This window comes from Cucumis melo, chromosome 1, assembly GCF_025177605.1.
Source record: "Cucumis melo cultivar AY chromosome 1, USDA_Cmelo_AY_1.0, whole genome shotgun sequence".
Lineage (NCBI taxonomy): Eukaryota > Viridiplantae > Streptophyta > Magnoliopsida > Cucurbitales > Cucurbitaceae > Cucumis > Cucumis melo.
In genome coordinates, this window is record NC_066857.1 from 38,011,047 (window position 1) to 38,032,866 (window position 21,820).

Consider the following 21,820-nt stretch of genomic DNA (forward strand, 5'->3'; position numbering starts at 1 on the left):
CACTTTACTTTTATTCTATTCACCATGTTTACTATATTAACAATGAAAACGTAATTGAAACAACCAAAAATCAACATTCTCGTTCTCATTTTAAGTTTCACTCAAGATGATACTAATTTTATTCTCATTTCTTATTTAGTGGATCTATACTATCATCTTTTTCTTTATCTAAATATTTTTATCCTAAATTATTGATAATATCTCTAAACTTTATATTTTTTGTTTAAAAAATAACTTTAAACTTAAAACAAATTGAACGAAAAAAATGTATCTATCGTTAATTAAAAATTGCTAGAATAGCTCTGTTAGAAAAAAAACCTCTAAAGTTTCGAAAGTTGTATTAATAAACTTAACCTTTAAGAAAATGGATGAAGGGAATATGCGATACACATGACAAAAGCATGCAAAAGGTTACCGAACGAAGGTGGCTTAGCTATGGAGCCACATTACTGTTCTCAAATATAGGTTAAATGGATGAAGGAAGTAAGTGATGCATATGTGCAAAAGATAGCAAACTGATGTTGCTTAATGATCGAGTCTCATTGTCATTGATGTTGCTTTCCTTTTAACTATGTTGTTAGCCATTTTCAACAAGCTAATAAAAAATAGATTAATTTAATATAGGTAGAAATATTTCATATAGAAAAAGAATAAACCTAAACCTACCCAACTTATCAAAGCAATATATTAACATCCATCGTGAAGTCATAAGTTGAAAATGTTAAAATAAATAATCAAATAATTAAAAAAAAAAAATATATATATATATATATATATATATATAGACTATATATATAGAGAGAGAGATTGATGATTTTAAAGAGAGACATAAGGAGGAGTTCTCAGTTCTCAACCCCGACAAGCGGACTTCTTACTTCCAATCACTTCTTCTTTCCGCGCTTTGCATAGTTTCTTCTGTTTCTGCTTATGGAGCATCCAAAATCGTCAAAACTTTTAGATGATTCTTCATTCGAATTCACACTCGCTGAGGCAAGTTCTTATGTTATGCTTCACTTCATGTCTTTCAATCGATGCTTCCGATCGAGTCTACTTTCCCCGTTCGGGTTGTGTGCAGAAATTCATTACACCATTTTTCTCTGCCGCTATTTTTGCAGATTGTGGAGATGGATAATATCTTGAAGGACTCTGGAGATCAAACACTTGGTCAAGAGTTCTTCCAAGATGTCGCGCTTCATTTCAGGTTTGCGGGCCTAGTTTTCTAAAAGCTTCGACCGATTCTTCAAACCAATGCTTTTGCAGTCGAGCATCATGTCTTTCTTTTTATGCTCTCTCTTTCTTGCAGTTGCTCTCCGTGGCGCGCTGCAAAATCTCCCGTCACTGCAGAACATGTATTCGATTTTTTTTATTAGAATCCACATTCTACTTTTTTTCATTGTTTTCTTGATGTTTTGTAATTCTTATGTGCCCTAGGTGCATGCCTGGTTTGAGAATCGAAGAAAGGAATTGCGAAGTAGTTCTAAGAAAGCTCGGCCTCCACCTCCACCTCCGCCTCCGCCTGAACTTCCACCTTCGCCATCGTCTCCCCCTCCGACTCCGCCACCGAAACTCTTGCTTTATCATTCGGAGAGTGATTTTTTAACTCACGCGCCTTCATCTGAACCACCTGAATTCATAGGTAAATTTCGCGTCATTAACTGATGAATTTTGGAAACGCTATCTGAAGTTCTCCTTTCCACTGCCAAGGCAGCAACCTATTGCTGCGGTTATTGGTATATACGTAATACTATATATTTTGGCTCTGCGACGGTTTTTTTAATTCTGTTGCACAATATTAGGCTGGTAGTGGTAGAGGCTGCACAATGTTTGGTAACTCATTCGTGCCTAGAATCATTCAAGTAGCAGCGTGCACGATGATTGAAGATTTAGTCGTGCTTATATAACCAAGTCTTTTATCAAGGGATTTTAAGTAGAAAGACGCCTAAACTTGGTTAGTACTTTGTGCATTGCACGTGTAGAGTTTCTTCATTGTGAATTGAAATCTGCCGTGTGTCCTTGCATGATTTGAGCTTTGGCCAAGGCCAGGATACTACAATTTGCAATTCTTCACCAATTATCACTTTTCATACGTGTTGGCAAACTTGAAACCTGTCCAGTTCCAATATAAACTGTTGACTTTTTTAATATCATTACTTGAAAATTTTAACGCAGGCAAGGCAACTGATCTTTCGGAGTTAGCATTTGAGGCCTTTTCGTCAAGAGACCATGCCTGGTGAGAAAAATATAGAGAAGAGAATATAGAACTGTTTTATGAGCTTGATCTGTGATGGATTCATATTTTCATATACATACAAGCACCATTTCCATGGTTCCTAGACTGTAAATGACATTGAATCCATTGGAATACATCAGGTAGACAGCAAGTGCTCCCCAGTTGGATCTAGTGCATCAGTTTAGTTACCAGTAATCATAGCTAGAATCGAACAAGTGTCTTGAGTTTATTTTCATTTCCCACTTAAAGAAACAAGTGGAAGACAAATCTCCATATAAACAATGCTATCTTCTCAGTCATTCAGGATGTTGCACTCTTGATAGTAATGTTTGCATGGTAAACTTGTTGCAAATGTGTTGTATTCAGTCTTAGTTTTTCTGTCATCTAACTTTTATACTCAATTTTCTCACTCTCATGCCAATGCTAAGTTGATGCATCATGAACACTTTTGGGTGCTATACATGTCCAAAAGCTCTATATCATTTCCTGCTTCGACTAACTCATAATGTATTTGGATACTAACTCATAATGTATATGTTTAGTTATCTTGCTCTATGTACAGTCGGTGTCATCATTCAGATGTGCTTTTAGGTATCCAAATCCGTGCACAGAAAAATACACAACAAAACTCTCAAGATCGCTCTGATGAATTTATTTATAAACCTTCAAGGAAAAATACAGTGATAAATTCCAGATTTCAACAAGAACAAAGAAATTAAAGAACAAGCAAACCAGCACTTTTTAGAGGGCTTGAAATCCTTTCGCACCAGCTAAGCTTAATGACAAAATTCTCAATAATTCACCCAAGCACCCCAAAACCTCTCTTAAACCTCTTTCTCCATATGGTCCCCAAAGCCATGGTGTGCATCCTTCTCATGATTCCCACTAATTCTCACATTTCCGTAACCATCATTCTCTGTACTAAATTCCATGCTTGTAAGCCACCACCCCAACCTTTTCAACTATCTTAAAGGGCCCATAAAATTTTGGAGAAAGCTTTTTACAATGTTTTCTAGCTAACGTTCACTGTCAATATGTTCGGAGTTTGAGAAAAACCAAATCTGCCTTTTCAGAGAGAACCTCCCCTCTTTTCTTATTCGTCACATTCTTCTCTCTCTTGAGCTTGCAACAAGTGTTCTTTAAGGGCTAGTAAAGCGTGTTCCCTATCAATTAGTTGTTGCTCTAAAGTGTCATTCGTCGTTTTTTTTTATCATCATAGGAGACTATTGCTGTTGGTGGTCTGCGACTGCCATAGAGTACCTGAAATGCCGTAGCATTAATAGAGATATGAGAGGTGGTGTTATACCAATACTCTGCCCATGGAATCCACCTAAACCAACATTTAGGTAGTTCACTGCAAAACAACTGAGATAAGTTTCCATGAAACGATTACTAGTAGGTATATATGGACAATGGCATACATAATGGACCTATCATATATATCTATGAGAAGGCTTGTCTCATAGAGTGTCAACTTGATGGTTTACAGAAAAGCATTAATATTTCAAGATTCACTTTATTCTGCTTTCAGCAAGCACTTTGCTGCATAATCTGTTTTGGTTAAGACACGTATGTTTCTTACTAATATTCTTTTGATTCCTTAGGTATGACGTAGCTTCCTTCCTCACCTACCGAATTAATTGCCATGGAGAACTAGTAAGATTTTTCCCACACAATTCATATACTTATTTAGACTGCTGTTGCCTGTAGGTTGCAAATGCACAAATTACGCCATTGTTTTTCTACTGTGGTTTATCATTATGAAACCACTGGAAAAAAAGTAAGCAAATATTTAGACGTTGAAGAGAAAAGCCTCATGATCTGTTGTGCTTTTTATGCTATTGCAACAAACTTCACAGGATGCTCGAGTTCGATATGCTGGTTTCGGAAAGGATGAGGATGAGTGGGTTAATGTTGCAAGAGGAGTGCGTGATCGGTCTATACCTTTGGAATCTTCTGAGTGTTACAGAGTGAAAGTTGGAGATCTTGTTTTATGTTTCCGGGTAACTCTATGTTATTCATTATTCATTATTATTATTCTACTGATATATGAAAAGGAAAAGAAGTGTAGAAGAAATAAAAACCACCGACGTGAAATGGACCCCTCCACCCTCACCCCACACACAAAAAGCCTTAAAACTTAAAGGGGCGAAGATGTCTCAACCAAGTGACCCTTGTAGGAATCCTTTGTTCCCAAATTCACTTCCAAATTGAGTTTTTTAGCGATGGGTTGCATGCAAATGTTTCAAAGCAACAAATAGTTTGGCTGCCAGAAAAGCTTTGTTCCTTATTATTGTTGTAAAAACTAAAATGGTGACAACAAATAGTACTTGGTGCTACAAATGTTTGAAATTATATATAATCTCACTTTGGATGGTGTTATGGCTTTCATTACACAGGAAAGACAAGATCATGCACTCTACTTCGATGCATATGTTGTGGAAATTCAGAGGAGGCTACATGATATTGGTGGTTGTCGATGCATATTTGTGGTACGCTATGAGCATGATCACTATGAGGTAGGAAAGCAACTAATTTAACCATCTTTGAAACGAATATTCATAGATCCTCATGCATGCTGGCCTGTTTCTTTTCTTTGCTTAGGAAAAAGTGCATATAGGGAGATTGTGCTGCAGGCCTTCCGCGTTCAACTCTGACCGAATTTAATGCATCCTAGAAACAGAAACCCAGATCTTTATCCTCAAAAAGTACATTTGGAAGGTTGATGTTCTCATTTAGGATAAGAACTTGTTGAGGTCTGGGGCCACTTATTAAAACTGAAGAACAAGAGAGGCCCCACTTTACCGAAGAATCAATGGAAGTGGCTTCGGTTGCTTTGTATTATGTTTGTTAGGGAGGAGAGAGATATGAAAACCAAAGTTGTAAGGCTATATAAATTATCATTGATCGATAATAATGCATATTTTTCTATAAATGGCAATAATTCACAAAGCATCCTAACAGATAATAACTAAACTAACTTAATTACATTTAACTCAGACTAAGGTCTTCAAAAGCTGTTGTTCTGAGCTTGGGTCTCATCATGTGCCTTTCTCTCTTTTTTTGTTAGGACAGACGGATAATAGAAGCTTCTCACTCATCACGAAACTGTTCTTCCATAACATACGGATGCAATATAAAGGTTCTTTCCCCATTTCTCCTGTAAATGGAGAGAATGACCGATACATTTAGATGATTTAACAATAAGCATTAACAGATTTAAACTCAGTTTTATACTACCTTGACATGGGTACTCGGAAACGCAGATGTTCGCAGAGTCTCTTGAGTCTCGTCAGCAGGTTTTCGTCTTGGCACACTAAGAACAAAGGCTGCTTGGTCACTGGTTGCTGCAGTTGCCGTGATTCGGTACCCGCAGTCCCATCGGCGGTGAATACCTTCACTAGGATATAAGAAATCCAATTCAACCACCTGAAATTTGAGAACCCCTGTCAGTTCTGTAACTATATTGCCATTTTGTAGTGCTGGCAAAGCTGCGAAAAATTACCTGATCAGAAAATCCTGATCCACGGGACATTACGACGCCCCACCTACTTCCCGAGGTGGCCATTGCTGTTACATAGAATCCCTCCCTCCACTTTTTGTTTATCCATTTGAATGGAAAAGAATCACTGACTTTGTATGACTGTTGCAAGTACTGGGTGCCTGGAATCATTAAATTGACTCGATTAACATTTAAAAACATAATAATAATAATAATAATAATAATAATAATAATAATAATAATAATAATAATAATAATAATAAAATCATGAGAACTCTACAACTGAAGATGGTAAAATATTCAAACTGACCCTTCGACATTACAACCAATGAGCTGCCATTGATGACTCCGGCTACTGCTGTAATATAATAGTTCTTTTCCCATTGCTCCATGATCCATTCCTTCATTCACAAACCCAATCGTCAATAAATAAATTGTACCCATCGAAGTTAAAAGGTTAAATGAGATAAGTTCGTGTGATGGTACAAAAATTATTGATGCCATTCTGATGGGGGATAAAAGTAAGTTACCTTGTGAAGAAAATGGGGTGAAAGTTCATAAACTTGTGATGAAAACCCAGTGCCAGCATCCATTATCAAGGCCCATAAATTCTGACATGAGGCTACACTACTTATAAACAAGCCGTCCTCATTCCCTTTCTCTATATGCTGCGCAAGCCTTGCATCAGCTACATTATAGTGATACCTACACAACAAAATAATTTATTATTTCAAACAGGTGAGATCAATTTTACCACGTCTTGAAAAGATGATACAGTAAATACCTTTCGGAATTATGCAGTGACCCAGAAACAAACATGGGGTCTAATTTATGAATATAGTTTATGCATCTCAATGTGGATAAAGCACAATCTATCATTTTATGAATAAATACCTTTGTTTCATAGGCCGCCGAGCATTATACACACTGATCCATTGTGTTGCAGGCATGCCCATCCGAACCTTCTTCTTTGGTTGTTCATCCTCCTCCTCCTCCAAAGTCAATCTGCCTCGCTTATGTCCTACCTGACAAATGAGCTTCAGAAGGAGCTTCAGAAAGTTAGATCCTATCACACCCCAAACTCATCTAAATAGGAGGCCATAAATATCTATAATCATTTATGTGCTTTTACGGCATACCTTTTGAGCACCATCTGTATTTATTGGCCTGATCTCAGGATTTGGGCCAATGATTCCATCAAAAAGTGAAATATATTTTGCATAATTAGGTTCTTCATCAAACTTCAAGTTCACCACATATTCAACGAACTGTTTGAAGGGTTGCGGACAAAAGCAACATAAAGTTTCAGGAGAAGTAGCCATCTTCTTCTTGCAAACCAGAAATCCTTTATTCTCTCCCTGTAACCAGCATCACGGTTAAGTCTTGCATGTGCGTATATACAGGAGAAAACAGTCTATACAACTTAAGAAAGGATCAACCTGATATCCTTGCCATGGCAGGCGACCCCGAAGAAGGAAAACTAGTGTGTAGGCAAGAGATTCTAGATCATCTCTCCGGCTACCGATTCTCCCTAAATGAGCATGTACACTAGCATAGCGCACTGTTCCTCTGTTAAAACAGAACAGAAACGAACCAAGACCATCAATAACAGACAGTACCAGGAATACAAGAACTTAAGGATGAAAAATAGCAGAGATCTATAAAATAAAAACAGGATAAAGGTGCACCTGAATACATCAGGTCTCTGATCATATTCAACATGCTGGCCAGAACCATCGCGCCATCTAGTTGCTGAAAGCGATAAAAACAAATAGTAGTGCAAGATGCTAAAAATGAATATTAAATGACAAAAGATGCAAGTCATAATATACCTAAGCCAAGATCAACCAAAAACAACTTTTTTTCATCCGGGGTCCCTGAAGGACCAAGCAGAAAATTTTCAGGTTTGACATCACCGTGAATATACCTAACAGAGAGAGAATAATAAATTAGGTATACTAATGATAAAAAAAAAAAGATTTGCAAACGTGAGACATGTACCGTTTGCACAAGCTTACACAATATCTAAATGCCTCCCAACAGAACCCTTACCCACGAGAGTGCATTTTTTCCAATATGGATATTGCTTCAATAGCAATGCATGCAACCATTTCAACAGACATTCTGAAATAAAAAAAATATATATTATTTTTATTATTAAAAAATAATACTCAAGGTTCAAATGGATGTTGAGAAAAGTTTCTTTTTTACTCACGTATGAGCGTTATTATTCCAGACGTCCCACAAGCTCGGCCCAAGCATATCCATAACCTGAGAGATTAAAGTTACACTTATAGACCAGTAAATATGACCTTCAAAACAATGAAGATGCAACCAAAAGGAAAACTAGAGAGAAACACGTAGGAACATACCATAATATAGTAGTCACCTTGTCTCCCCTTGTAATGCACCCGAGGAACACCATGGCTACCACCAAGAGTACTGTGGGATTGATATAGTATAAGAATCACCAAAAAACAATAAAGAAAAATAGATGAAGAGAGATTATAGAATCACTCACTTGTAAACTTGCCACTCATAAGGTGGTCCATAATTACATCCCTTGCTACTTCTATGCTCGAATTTCAAAGCCACCTAAATATCAGAAATTTTGTTCATTGCAACACATGCAGAGAGAGGGAGAGAATGGGGTGGGAACCTATGTGTGAATCGTATTTTTCCTGATGCTTACCTCCACAGCACCAGGGCCAGTTCTCTCGTTTGTATTAACAGCGGAAGCACGCCGTCCAACATAAACCTGTCCAAATCCACCTTTACCCAGCTTCCTATCGATCCTGTAGAGTGGAGAACCACCCACCTGAATCTGCAGGATTTTTTTATGGAAAAGATTATAATGGGCTAACAATAAACGAAGCTTCTCCTTAAAAAAAAAAAACCCTTTTCTAGAAAGGAAGAGATCATAAACTCTGACTTCGGCTGCACCATTGCTACATTATTTATAAAGGATAGCATTTGGGAAAAAAAAAACGAACAAACAAACAATATATCTTTACAATTACAAAGCTCAAAGACCAAAGTGCCTACTGCAAGAAGACAGCCTCGCAGAGAAAAAAAATTAGCACAAGCATGAAACTACAATCTGAGCATTTTTGTTATTTCTCAAGCTAGTAAAATAATGACACCCTAATGATGGCAAGGTGAATGAAAATGCACATTAGTGTTGAAAACCAGAGTATGAATAGAAGCATGAGAAATGCTAATGACTGAAATTGAAAGTAATGCAAAGTATCCACTTCAAGAAAAAATCAAGAGCGCCCATGGAAAATTGCAGCTACCAAATGACCACATTCAACATAGCCAGTAAATAAGGATATGATCAGAGATGAGATGACAAAAAACCTGGTTAGCATCTTACATATCTAAATGACCCGGCTAATAGCAGCCAAGCTTCTCTGGAATCTTTGTCCAACTTCAATTTATCGTCAATCTTTCTAAGAAATATAGGTATATGTATAGGTGTGAAACGAAGATGGATTATGCAATTCTATAGTAAAAAAGAAAAATTCCAAACATGATATCAAGACAGCTAACAAGCTAAGTGATCAGTTAAAAAATAGTGAAGTAACTAAAATAATTATGTACCATTACTTGCCAAAGTGAGCATTACACAACTGAAATGTAGTATGTGTTAGTGACCAAGGGCTCTAAACTCTAGTTTGAATTTCCCACCCCTATTGTACTAAAAAACAATTATATGCTACTTCCTGCACCAATTATCTCCAGCAACAAATGAAATAGTATGGACCCTAACTTTCTTAATTCTTAAACGATATTTAATTTCCTAGAAAGCCCTAATGGTGATCGAATTTAGAATCAATAAGAACTCCAAACGGAACCCTAAATATCCAAACTTCAACTCCATATTGGATCTCAACAAATAGAGAGGAGATTTTTTTTTTCACCAAGCATTGTGAAAAAACATTTTCCCATGAAATCCAGTATCACGAGACATCCAATAAAAAGTTTGTCATAAACTGAGAGAAATGTGCACCATATTTGGATTTTCGATTGGAGAGTCTGTTCCAATACATAGTCCTTCATCCACCACAAAAAACAAAAACTATGTAACATTAACCCGCAGATCGATCAATACATGCAGCAAACAACGCATCGAGTCCGCACTTTTAACTTAGTACTGCAGCTGTAGAAGTACTAACCTTCTCAGGAAGTGGTGTTGTGCTTCCCTCCTCTTCAACAGCGTGAGCTTTATCGTTGCTTCCTGCTCCACTGTCACGATCATTCATTTTCTTCTCCCCTAATTCTTCCTTCTTAGCTCCACCAGCAGCGCCTCCTACCTCACCAATACCAAGCTGGTCTCCACCTCTGACACGAAAATCTTCCTTTGACACCCGATGCTCCTCCGGAATCGCTATGACAGCAGCTACCTTATCATCGACAGGTGGCAGCTGCTGATCGTTTCCTTCTTGCAACTGTTTCTCGTTAGTATTAGGAACCAATTCTACTGCAGCCGCAGCCTTCCTTCTCCTTCTTGTTCTAGTCGCAATGGCCTCGCCTTCTGGCTCGATCGGACTCAACGCGTCTTTCTGCTGCTTTGCCCGGCCCCTGCGCACTCCGCTACGCAGTACCGGCATCGTTCATCCTTCAAGAATCATCCTACCCTCAAAACACCAAACGGAGAACAAAATTGTCCTCATAAATCCACCGTAACGCCAAAACCCTAGTTTACTCCTCAAACTCAAAACCACGACCAATACAGGCAAATATACAACCCTAGAATGCCGATTTGGACAATAAAAGATGAGCCGCAAAGAAAGAAATGAAACCAAAACTTTCAGAGGAACGTACCATACGCCGCAGTTGGCTTAACAAGAGATGTCTCGCAATAGAATCACCGGGCGTGAAATTTCGTTATCGAGCGCGGGAGGATATGAGAGAGAGTGAGAGAGAGAGATCGCGACGGTGACCGAGAGGGAAAAGGGTTCAAGTGCCTGCGCAGTCTAAAGCCGTACGACGTGTCAGTTTATCATTAAACCGGGTACGGCCCATACCCACAGCTCGGCCCAATACGCAGTTTTATCATCAATGGGCCTCCACATCTTTTTATTCTTGGTCCGGCACGGTCCCATTTTTTAAGTCATAGCCCAACCTCTTCAGCCGAACTGGGTCTTTGAATTACGGGATTAATGAATTTAACAAGTATATATTTTATTTTGGATAATTATAATAGGTAGCAATTTTTAGAATAATTATTAAGTATGTAGCAATATTTTAAAAAAATTGCAAATATAGTAAAGTCTATCAGTGATATACTTCTATCGTTGATTGCAATTTTTTTAAAATGTTGCTATATATTTAATTATTTTGAATATAATTGCTACATTTGCAACTATCCATTTTATTTTAGGGAAGCTTAATTGTATATTTTCTTTTATACTTTTAGGTATAATAATTAAGTTAATAGTAATATTTTAACATAATTACAATTATACCCAAATCTATAATGACATTAACTACCATAGGAGCAAACATCAAACAATTTTTCTACCTGACCAACCCCAACCACAAAGAAGTACAAAACGAATGTTGATTGGTCGATCAGTTGGTTTAGGTTGATTTAAACCTTTGATATTCTTTAGAAATGATGTTGGTTTGAATTTTTCCCAAACTGACATTGACTAGATCTCTTCTTATCTAAGACGGATCGTCTTTAGTTTGATCGGTATTTTGGTCCATCAAATATATTTTTCGGTTTATTACGCTCGCCCCTAGTCTACCATTGATAGATCAGTAATAGATTTCAAAATCATCATTTTAATTTTTTTATATCTAAAAATTATAATATATTGTGTTATATCCGTAAGTAATTTAGATTTAATTGTTATACCAACTAGAATGTAGTAAGTCAAATATGATCCAATTTATCGTTCCAATCCCTTCCACCAATTATTTTTATAACAACAGCAATAATAACACCAAAAGATGTATGTAAAGGAAGTTGATAGCAGTTGCTCACTTTTCAAAATAATTTTATTTTCAAAATCTACGCAAACAAACAAGGAAAATGTTTCTCCAAAGTTTAAAAGAAAATATCATTAATTAACAGAAATAAAGTACTTGATACAAATGAATATAACTCAAAGCGTATTGGATATGAAAAGACACAAATATATTTTTATATAAAATTGAAATTTCAATGAATAAACTAATTGAGGTGTATTGGATAAGCGAATTATGAGACAATTTTTAGGATATATATTATCTTTTTAACTTCTCATACGCATGTCATTCATTACAGGTAAAATGGTAAAGGAAATATTTAAAAGCAACAAAACTTACTTTTTGAAAAAGAAAATTTGGTAAACATGAGAGTATTTGATGATAGTTAAAAACAACTTCATTTGTGGGATTAAGATTATTTCTTTAACTGAATTGATATACTACTTCTAAGAATACAATATATATCCTAAACAAACAAATAGTTGTTGTTTTTTTTTTTTTTTTTCCTTTTCTAAAAGAATATTATATTTGACAAACAAGGACAGTGCTTTTGTTTCTTTGATTAAGTGACAATTAATAGTACTTAGTAGCAAAGCAAGAGGGCTAATGGTTTGGTTTGGGGCCGACATCTGGATATCATGAAACAAAAATAATTTGCATACTCTTGGTCTTACGTTGGTGGTGATAGCACGGCGTATTTTATTCCCCGTCTATTACGCACACCAAAATTTAATAATGATTTTACTATTAAATAGGCATATTATTATGATTATTACAACGTTAAAAAAAATATATATTTCAAAGTGAAAGTGGCCCCAAAAAGCCAATGCTTTTTAAATCAGCTTTTCAATGGAAAGAAAATAGCTTTTTCTCGTTCAAATTGTGTTTGCTGTTTGCTTGTTAATCTTTACTACTATACGGGAAGGGAGAAAATGTGGTTGCCTTTATTTTTTGGGCGGCCACGTTAATTTGGCTTTGTCTTGCAACCTCCTTTTATTTTTTGAGCTTATTAAAAGAATTATAGAGTTTTAAATATATATATATATATATATATATATATATATATGAATAAAAAGGTATTAATTACATGTAATTTTGTAAAAATATAATAAAATTCTAGAATGGTCTTTGAACATCTTCGTCGTAAAAGCAGGCAATGAAGATTGGAGAGCCTAGTTTATGGTGGTAGAAAAAATTTCAATTATTGGACCAATGGTTTGAATTTTGAAAAAAGTTGTTGTTGGTTTTTCAACTCCTAAAGCTTTCTTTTAAACAACAAAAAGTAAGGTTTTGACATTTAACTTACACCCTTTTCCCAACTCCATTGCTTAGCCAAGTTGGCAGCCGTGTGAGTTTGTAGAAACCATTTTCAAAACAATTTTGTATTTCTTTTCTAGCTTTTTTACAGATTCATGTTACGTGTGTATATATATATATATATATTAGATCAAAATATGATTAAATAAATTAAGACAACAAATTATAAACAATGGTCTCAATATGAGAGGCTATACACTTGCATCTATATATAATCAATCCCTCTCCACACGACACATTGCATATATATATATATATATATATATATATATATATATATTGTGCCACCTTTCAATCTTTAAATTTTAACTTTCATGCAATTAACACATACGTACGTGCCAAGGGCTGACTTGACTACCTCAAGTTCTTAAACTTTTCTAGAAACAACTAAATTTGCCCACACCTCCACCACGCTAAGGCACTAACTTTGATTAAATTAGATTTCCATTTTATAATGTCAAAACTCACTTCCTAATGATTTGACTACCACCCTACATCATCATAACATCCAAACGTAATTATATAAACAGAACAATCCGTGATCATTTCAAACTAAGATGGAAATGAAAAAAAAAAAAAAAATTCACACTATTTGTAATAAAAAATAAATAAGTTACTTTTTTTTTGTTTGAAATTAATTTTGAAATTGAATCTTATGTTATCTAATATTACATCATAGTTCATAAGTGATCTATATAAATATTCAGTTTAAATAAAAGAAATTACGATATGATCCATGAATGTTTTCACAATCTTTATAAAATAGAGAAGTTAAATTGCATGTCTATCTGGATAATAATATTTTCATCTTAATTACATGAACTTTTATTTCAATTAGGCTGTCCCAACGTCAAAAAAAAAAAAAAAAACATGGATGTAATTATATAATGCAAAAAAGTAGATTGATGCATGCATATATAACACAAAACTGAACATAATTAGAAATTTAGAGTTGTAGAGGGTGGTGAAAGTAAGGTTTTGAATTAGGTAAAGAATATTATGCAGCCAATGTTCAGAAGTTAGTGGGGTAGATGGGGAAAGGAAAAATATTTGCACCAGTTGAGCTTTTACAAAAAGCAGAAGTTGGCTTTAAAATTTTGACGCTTTTCCATTAGGGTTGAGCCAGAGGAAGTTGCAAAGCTCGAGGTTTTCACCCAATTAGTTCCCTCAACGTTGGGGCCGCGCACCTTGTTTTCTTTTATTACTTTTTCTCTACCACAAAACACAACTCTATCATGTTTTTATAATTACAACTTTTAATTTCATCCATTCTACTTTATTCAAATTTTATTATATAGTTTTCAGAATTTTATATTTATCTTTACTTTCCAATTCATTCCATCTTGTTTAACTGCTAAATTCCAAAAGCAAATAATTAAATTACCGAAAGCTCATAAATTAACCAATTTAACATCACTCTTCAAACATTTGAAATCAATATTGATGTGATCAAATACATATCAAAATATTATAATTCTACAAATATATCAATATCAATGTTAACATATGGGTTGATTATAACAAATAGCAAACTAATTAATTTACAAATATGATTTATAATAAACCCAATAATTCGTAGATAGTTTGTGCAATTTTTTCTATTCTCTACACCATTAGAACTCTCGCAGCCGCTCTTTTAGATTGTAGAAAATTATTGTGGTGAGATATCAAAACAATCACACACATCGAATAAAATTTTCTCATTTACTTATCAGTGCAACCCTATTCTACACCTATTTAATTTGTCAATAAATAAGAACTTCATATATTAATATTTTTGTTTGTATTAGCATTCATATATATTTCAAGTAATATAATAAAGAAGTAGATTTCGGCCATAAGAAAGTTTAAATTAAGGGTGAAAGTAAAATTTGTTTGCTAAAATACGGAGCTTTGGAAAGATTAAGAGCGATAATATGTAATGTGTGGGAGAAATGTGATACTCGTTGACAACATGACACATATAGATTTAGCTTTAGAAGTCTTTCCTGGAAAATTTCTTTATACATAAATAAATCTCTAACTTTTCTTCAATCATCTTCTTTGCGGAAAGAAAAAGAGGAATTAAATCAATGTGCTGATGATATGCAATTACAATTTGGGGCCACTTAAGTTTAATTTATTCATACAAAGCTTGAAATGACAGTATTTGACATGAATAAAAATAACTCTACATATGAAAAGATGTAAATACACTAATCATGTGCCAAAATATTAAAGTGCAAAAGGAGAGACGTCACATATGACTACATTTAATTATATTTTTCGGCATTGCAAGATTTAAACTCCCCACAAACTCTTAGTTTTTGTTTTTTTTTTTTTATTTTGAATTACGTCAATGTTGTTATCTCAAGTTAATTTATTCAATTTGTCGTGAAACTAAAGAATTAATGTACATATAAAGGAATAGTAGAAGAAATAATGATATATATAGTTTATGTGGCCGTTCACGAACATATATTATCTATATCTACAAGTAAATGAGAAATATAATTTTATTAACTTTGACTAGCATTTGTGTATATATAGATCATCAATAATACGTCTATAAGATGATTTATATATATAACACTTTCCTTAAACCATTAATAGAATTGTCTGGATAAAATCATTAAAACTATAAAGGATGACAACTATCTTTAGGGATATATGAAAAAAACAAAGCTACTAAAAGTTTGATGTTCAAATTGAACAATCTCATATGATGATGTATGAAACTTTGTTATTACTAGAAAATAGTAGAGGGACCCAAAAGGAAAAATAAGATGGTATAAATATACCATAATTCACTTAAAAGGTAAATTAAATTTGAAACGTCAGATGGGAGATTTAGTGCATCTCAATCAACTAATTTATTGGTTAGAGAAATATGTTGAGAATATTCAAAAGTGGAAGGTAGGGTTGGTAGTCAAGTAATGTTTGATTTCTGAGGTAGTAAAGCTGGAAATGAAAGGGTATTGGAAAATGGAGGGTTGGATTTCAATCATACTTGTGGGGGAGTGCTTTTGGGACGAATATTTTTGTTGGGTTTAGGTTTCGACTCTCAAAAAATGCTTTCAGATGCCTTAAGAGGTAAGTCTCCGGTTCTCCATCCATCCATCCATCCATTAATTTATTCTTTTTTTGAAAAACCAACAATTATAATAATAGTAGCAAAAAAAAATTGCCTCTTGCTTGAACATCCACTTTTCGGAATTTCGAGGAACTTGCCAACTTCTTTTCTCTTTTTTTTTTTTTATATTTGATTAAATTACTCTTAGCACTTAACAACGACCAAGACCGCCACCGATTTAGTATAAAGTCCCTTCAATTTTATATTCTTCTATATCTATATATAGTTATACTAATACCAAAAATTAGTCTGATAAATTTGTTTTTCATTCCTATCTACATATAATTTTAAGTCTCACTTCTCCCAATTTTTTTAGATTATTTTTACTGAAATATAAAAATTTTATTCTAATTAATTTGATGGTTTAGGATATATTTAAGAGGAATTACTCGGGTCTACTAAAAAAATTTTAGACAAACACAATTACTAAAGTTCTCCAACCTATATATGAGACAAAGAACCGATGATGATGTTACAAAACATTAATTCTAAATGGATGTGCATGTAATTGAGCATTCTATGCATTATAAATTATTAGAAATAGTATAACGGAAATGATACTATAAATTAATTAAAAGAGTGGAAGGGTACTTAATAATTATATTAAACTAGGGTATCATTTGAATTAATATAAAAATGTAAGAGAGTGATTTATTGTCGTTTTTATTAAAGTAGTTGAGAAGATTAACCAAATCTGCTTGTGAAAAAGTAAAAGATTAACCAAATCCCACAAGAAATGGGAACCAGCCGTGTGAGTTCTCCACACGCCGACCCACCCTTAATACTTCGCAAAATAATAAAAAAAAACATTATTATAAAATGTCATCTAGTAATGAATAAAATAAAAGTAATTAAACAGAAATTGCGGCTGAACTACCGGTACACATAGAATTACACGTCAAAAATGACCGAAGCACTAAGTTAAAGTATGGACACGTGTCCCTGTGTTTCCACTTCTTTCACCGGATGCTTTGCGTAAAATCGCTTTTCGCATTACGACCACCTACTCTGCTTTTCTTTTTCCATTAACGAGCAGCTTCAAACCGACTTACGCATCTGCCGTTTCCTCACCCAAAACAAATTTACATCATATTTCCAGAAATAAAAAATTACATCGTATCCACGTCATCATGTCACATTTGTTAAGGACTTAAATTTTCAAATTTCTGCGGTTTACTACTAAAGGACTAATTTGTGGAACCACTTCACAGATTTTTTGGATTCAACGATCATATGTGTTCATATTTATTTTCAAAAACTAATTTTAAATTTTATAATACACTGTACTCAAATTTAAAATTTAATTTTTTTTAATATAGAAGTATATTCAAAAGAATTAAAAAATTAACAAATATTCTACTTATTCGTATAATTTAATTATACATCCTTTATTGAAATTTTTCTTAAATAGACTATTTGACAAACTATCTACTGTGTCTCTGTAACAAAACTAAAAAAAATATTATAATTCATTTTTATATTTCATATAAATATTTTATCAAATATACAAATTTTCTTAATTTTTTATATTCTAAATAGATTAAGTTATATATTATTTATATCGTAAATTATACGACATTAAAAATAATATTATACCTTCCTTACATTAATCAAGTTTATAAATTAATTAATCACATCTTTTATTTAACTTGATATTCTTAATCTTTCTATCTTATAAAAATAAAAACTTAATAATTTTATTTTTTCGTGATAACGAGATAAAAAACACATTAAATTAAATAAGTCGCGTATATTAAAATACACTCAAATATATTTTTTTTTTTTTGGAATAAATGGAACAAATTCAACCTAAAAAAATTGTAGTGATTTGACAATATGCTATTAAAAAATTGCATCACCTAATTATTATTTACATCTTGAATTTTATTTGCATAAATAATTTTAAAAGACTAAAAAAAGTCTCGATATTTAAGCAAATATCGACATATTTTTTCTAGTAAACAATTTGGGAAGTGAGAACTAAATTTTCAAGTTTTAAATTTTAGTGTAATTTATGTCAAACTCGTTAATTAGCTTTTAAAACCTATAAAATGGTATAAATCAATTAAAAAGGTTAAGACAAGAAGTTGATAGTATAAGAGGCATCATTGTAGTTTAACAAAGTGTTAATTGCAATTTACAAATAGGGTAAGGAGAGAAAAATTATAGACATGTGTGTGATTGATAAGGATGTTGCAATAATTTGATGAATTTGGTTGAACAAAAGTTAAATGAGAAGAGAAGAAAGTTGGATGGAAGATATATAATTATAAAAGGGGGGATGCACGAGAACAAAGAAATGAGAAATCCGGCCGGCCGGTTGCTTTAGCGCCATGCTCCAATGTTGTTCAGTACATAATAATGGTACGATAATTTTCCAAAGCCTTTTTTCATACTACTTTTTTTAAATAATGAAAAAGTAATGTGGTTTTCTATGAAACCATTAACAAAATTTCCATATATGTGATCTTTTAATTAGTTAGTTTAATTTATATATAAATTGTTTTTATGGAATGGAAAGATATAGATACAGTAAGTTTTTGTTTTTGTTTTAAATTGTGAACCGAAACGACACCTAGAAGTTACAGTACACATGTTTTGAAAACCTCGAAAGAAAGGGAATGACAAAATCCCATTAGAATACAAATCAAATCTCTCGCATGCCATGCTTTTCATAAACAACACAGAGATAAAACAAAAGCAAAAATAGAAAAATAAATAAACAAATAAAACAGAGGGGGCCAGCTAAGCATATACAAAGCTTATGCATGGGATCAAAGCTTTAGCCATGGTGGGATCCTTTCACTGTTTGCTTCTTAGTGGGAGCTGTGGTGTTAAGGCTGTAAAAGTCACTTTTTCTATCTCCAAAACAGAAACAGCCATTTTTTATATAAATAACATTTTCCATGTTGGATTCCCCATGCGTTTATGCTCATTATATATTTCCTTCTTTTAATTTTCAATTATTTATTTCCTATTTATGCAGCTTCAACCTCCTTTTTTTTCCCAAAGGATTTTGATGTGAATTAATGCATGCATCCACAAATTTCCTTACTTTAATTACTCCTCATTTTCTCTGGGAAAAAAATAAATTAATCTACTTTAGTGATAATTATTTTATATTCATTTTTCATTTTTAATGTATTCACACACACAAACACACATATGTATATATTCTACTTGTACTCAGAAAAGTTGACGATTTTATAAGTTATATAAATCAAGTTGTGTTATATTGTCGTGCCTCTTTTCTGTGTTCCTAAAATTCTTAATTATAAAAGTTTCAACTAAATCCAACTTCTAATAATATTAGGTGCCAGCTATTATTAAACGAAATGAATTCACTAAATAGAATGATTCTTAATTCTATTATCTTGCCTAACGTGAGTTTACTCAACACACATATATATATATATAAATAATATAAGGTAGCTACAAAGATTCAACTAATAAAGTTAATACAATAACGATGTGATGGACATAAAAATCTGGAAAAAAAATGCATGCAATTGACAGTTGTGTTAAGCTATCATCTTATGCACAAAAAGTGTGAAAAAATAGTTATATATATAAGTTAAATGAAAATATATTATTAGAAAACAAAATAAGCAAGAGAGCATATATTTAATTTGAATTAAGTCTGTACCCAGGGAAGACAAGAGTACATGCATCTAAAATAGAACGACTTAATTAATTTGACGTACATATGAACTTATCCATTTTGCTACATATTTTTTCGTACTTCTAACTTCATTTTTTTAATAACTGTTTTTGGAAAATCAGAAAATTAAATTTGTCGTGATTCATGATGATCAAAATACGATATGACAAATGAGAAAAATTATTTAAAACGACCAACCTCTTACTGTTTTTCTTTTTTTTTTTTTAAAAGAAAAAAAAAATGAAATCAGTTTTTAGAAAAGAAAAAAAAAGTTTAAAACAAATATGTACCTTCAAAGTTTCATATTCTAAGTATTTGTTCTTGCTCGTCATTATATATATATATATATATATATATATATATATATATATATATATATATATATATATATATATATAAAGAAAAAAACTTCCAACAAATTGTACAACGTTTATCACAATTATTTTACATAAAAAAATATAAAATATAGTATTTGTTAAAAGATAAAAAGAAAAAATGAAATTAGTACTTAAATCGTTGTCTTCGGCCGTCGGAAAATTTTGGGAAAGCATTTTTATGGAGATCAGTATATCCCTGGAATTTGAATGAATATGTTAAAAAATGAACTTATATTTCATGAACAAATACACTTGGAAAATAAAAATAGAACAAATTTTGCACTTTCAAACAACTCCTTGATCGTCTCTTTATTTCCATTTTTTTCAGAAACTAATACATGTGTAGTGGTTAAAGACAACAACAATGCCACACATAATTAAAAAGGAAAAAAGCAAAACTATATATATATAATTAATGATAGATTGTTGACAGAGGTGGGGGGGTTAAAGCGGAATTGTTCAATTATGGTGGGGCGTTTTTTGGAGGCTAAGCTCCTTGTAAAACCTGGAGATGAATTCATCGGCGGCTTTGTCGACTAATGGATCGGCGTTAGGGTCCTGTAGAGGGAAGGGGGAGTCGGTTATCCTGAGCTGGCGGACGGGAATAGGCGGAGAAAAGGGCGGGTTGTTGTTGTTGTTGTTGTTGTTGTTGTTGAGGATATCGACAACGGCCTTAAGAGCATTAAGGGTAGGGAGATCGTCGTCGAGTGTTTGAGGAGCGTGAGCGCAGGCGAAAAAGGAGTTGTTGTTTTGGTTGTTGCGGCGTCGTTTACCAAAGTAGTGGTAAGAGGGGGTATTGCTGCAGCTGAATTCGTAGTCATCAGGAGCAACGTCGAAGGGGAGTTGATGAGCAACGTTCTGTTGGTGGTGCTGGGCGTAGTGGTGTTGAAACATGAGATTGCTAATGGCTTTACCAGCGATTTTGCCACGTTTCATCATCAGATTGAGGTCCAGCATATTCACCTTGCTCTTCGATATCCCTTTACGGATAAGGAAATAAGCAACTCGAACCAAATTCCAAACCTTTTTCGCTATCACTGGAACATTACTCTCCATTTTCTGTTCTCTAATTTTGAATTGATTTCGACTTCGATATTGTTGGTTTTTGTTTTTTGTTGAGAGAGAGAGAGAGAGAGAGAAGGAAATCGAGAAGTTATTTTCTTCAACACAAAGAAGGGAAGGGTAGAGGTGGTATTTAAAGGGGCATTTGGGAGGGGACGAGCTGGGCGTATGGGTTAAGAAAACTCTGGTGGGTGTACGGTGTACTAACCAATTTGTGTTATTTATTCATTATTGCAATTTCATCCAATCACACACACCCTTTCTCTCTCTCTCTCTCTCTCTCATTTTATAATAATTTATCATCTTAACTTTATTATTATTATTTTTCTTTAAAGTATTTTTTTTTAACCAAATTCACTTTAATTTGTAAAAAAACACGTATAAATCATGATATAGAAACGATGCAGTTTAATGCAAAATTACTTACATATGAGGGATAGTGTACCGGGTGAAACTAATCTTCACCGTATAAATAATTCTGCAAATACAATAAAAGTACTTTAATCGACTTTCTCTATAATAGCTTACATATATCTTCATCGTCATTTTCAACTTAGGTTCCCTAAATTTGAGATCCCTT

General features: G+C 33.2%; 3 protein-coding genes across 8 annotated transcripts; 1 reads left to right on the top strand and 2 right to left on the bottom strand.

Annotated features, from left to right (window-relative positions):
- The first annotated feature begins 812 nt into the window (after positions 1–812).
- On the top strand, positions 813–5,165 carry LOC103500784 (protein SAWADEE HOMEODOMAIN HOMOLOG 1-like). Of its 2 annotated transcripts, none has more exons than XM_008464213.3 (9): positions 813–990; positions 1,116–1,201; positions 1,304–1,349; positions 1,432–1,636; positions 2,170–2,230; positions 3,835–3,886; positions 4,090–4,233; positions 4,630–4,749; positions 4,835–5,165. In XM_008464213.3, the coding sequence occupies exons 1-9, from the start codon at positions 928–930 to the stop codon at positions 4,895–4,897; spliced, it is 840 nt and encodes a 279-aa protein (XP_008462435.1). In that variant the 5' UTR covers positions 813–927; the 3' UTR covers positions 4,898–5,165. The 2 variants fall into 2 exon arrangements, with proteins under 2 accessions (XP_008462435.1, XP_008462434.1); XM_008464212.3 differs by lacking the exon at positions 3,835–3,886 and adding an exon at positions 3,941–4,010.
- Positions 5,111–10,708, bottom strand: LOC103500783 (casein kinase 1-like protein HD16). 5 transcript variants are annotated; one of them, XM_008464209.2, is made up of 17 exons: positions 10,560–10,708; positions 9,911–10,367; positions 8,425–8,556; positions 8,254–8,327; positions 8,105–8,174; positions 7,948–8,003; positions 7,785–7,856; positions 7,565–7,659; positions 7,421–7,484; positions 7,172–7,301; positions 6,872–7,090; positions 6,627–6,769; positions 6,263–6,437; positions 6,043–6,133; positions 5,736–5,893; positions 5,471–5,659; positions 5,111–5,390 (listed from the first exon to the last, which is right to left on the bottom strand). In XM_008464209.2, the coding sequence occupies exons 2-17, from the start codon at positions 10,343–10,345 to the stop codon at positions 5,331–5,333; spliced, it is 2,163 nt and encodes a 720-aa protein (XP_008462431.1). In that variant the 5' UTR covers positions 10,346–10,367; positions 10,560–10,708; the 3' UTR covers positions 5,111–5,330. The 5 variants fall into 5 exon arrangements, with proteins under 5 accessions (XP_008462431.1, XP_008462432.1, XP_008462430.1 ...); XM_008464210.3 differs by having other exon boundaries at positions 9,911–10,372; positions 10,560–10,698; XM_008464208.3 differs by having other exon boundaries at positions 9,911–10,484; positions 10,560–10,698.
- Positions 10,709–20,637: 9,929 nt separating this feature from the next.
- LOC103500787 (uncharacterized) lies at positions 20,638–21,234 on the bottom strand. Its single transcript, XM_017047342.1, has one exon. It carries the CDS (start codon positions 21,232–21,234, stop codon positions 20,638–20,640), a length of 597 nt encoding a protein of 198 aa, XP_016902831.1.
- Positions 21,235–21,820: the final 586 nt, after the last annotated feature.

Excerpts from the sequence above, each read along its gene's own strand:
- LOC103500784 (XM_008464212.3), top strand. The coding sequence starts at position 928 with ATGGAGCATCCAAAATCGTCAAAACTTTTAGATGATTCTTCATTCGAA. Across the intron at positions 991-1,115 it reads TCGAATTCACACTCGCTGAG|ATTGTGGAGATGGATAATAT; the intron begins GCAAGTTCTTAT and ends CTATTTTTGCAG. Across the intron at positions 1,350-1,431 it reads CTCCCGTCACTGCAGAACAT|GTGCATGCCTGGTTTGAGAA; the intron begins GTATTCGATTTT and ends TATGTGCCCTAG.
- LOC103500787 (XM_017047342.1), bottom strand. The coding sequence starts at position 21,234 with ATGGAGAGTAATGTTCCAGTGATAGCGAAAAAGGTTTGGAATTTGGTT.
- LOC103500783 (XM_008464209.2), bottom strand. The coding sequence starts at position 10,345 with ATGCCGGTACTGCGTAGCGGAGTGCGCAGGGGCCGGGCAAAGCAGCAG. Across the intron at positions 6,134-6,262 it reads CACCCCATTTTCTTCACAAG|GAATGGATCATGGAGCAATG; the intron begins GTAACTTACTTT and ends TTGTGAATGAAG. Across the intron at positions 5,660-5,735 it reads GATCAGGATTTTCTGATCAG|GTGGTTGAATTGGATTTCTT; the intron begins GTAATTTTTCGC and ends CTCAAATTTCAG.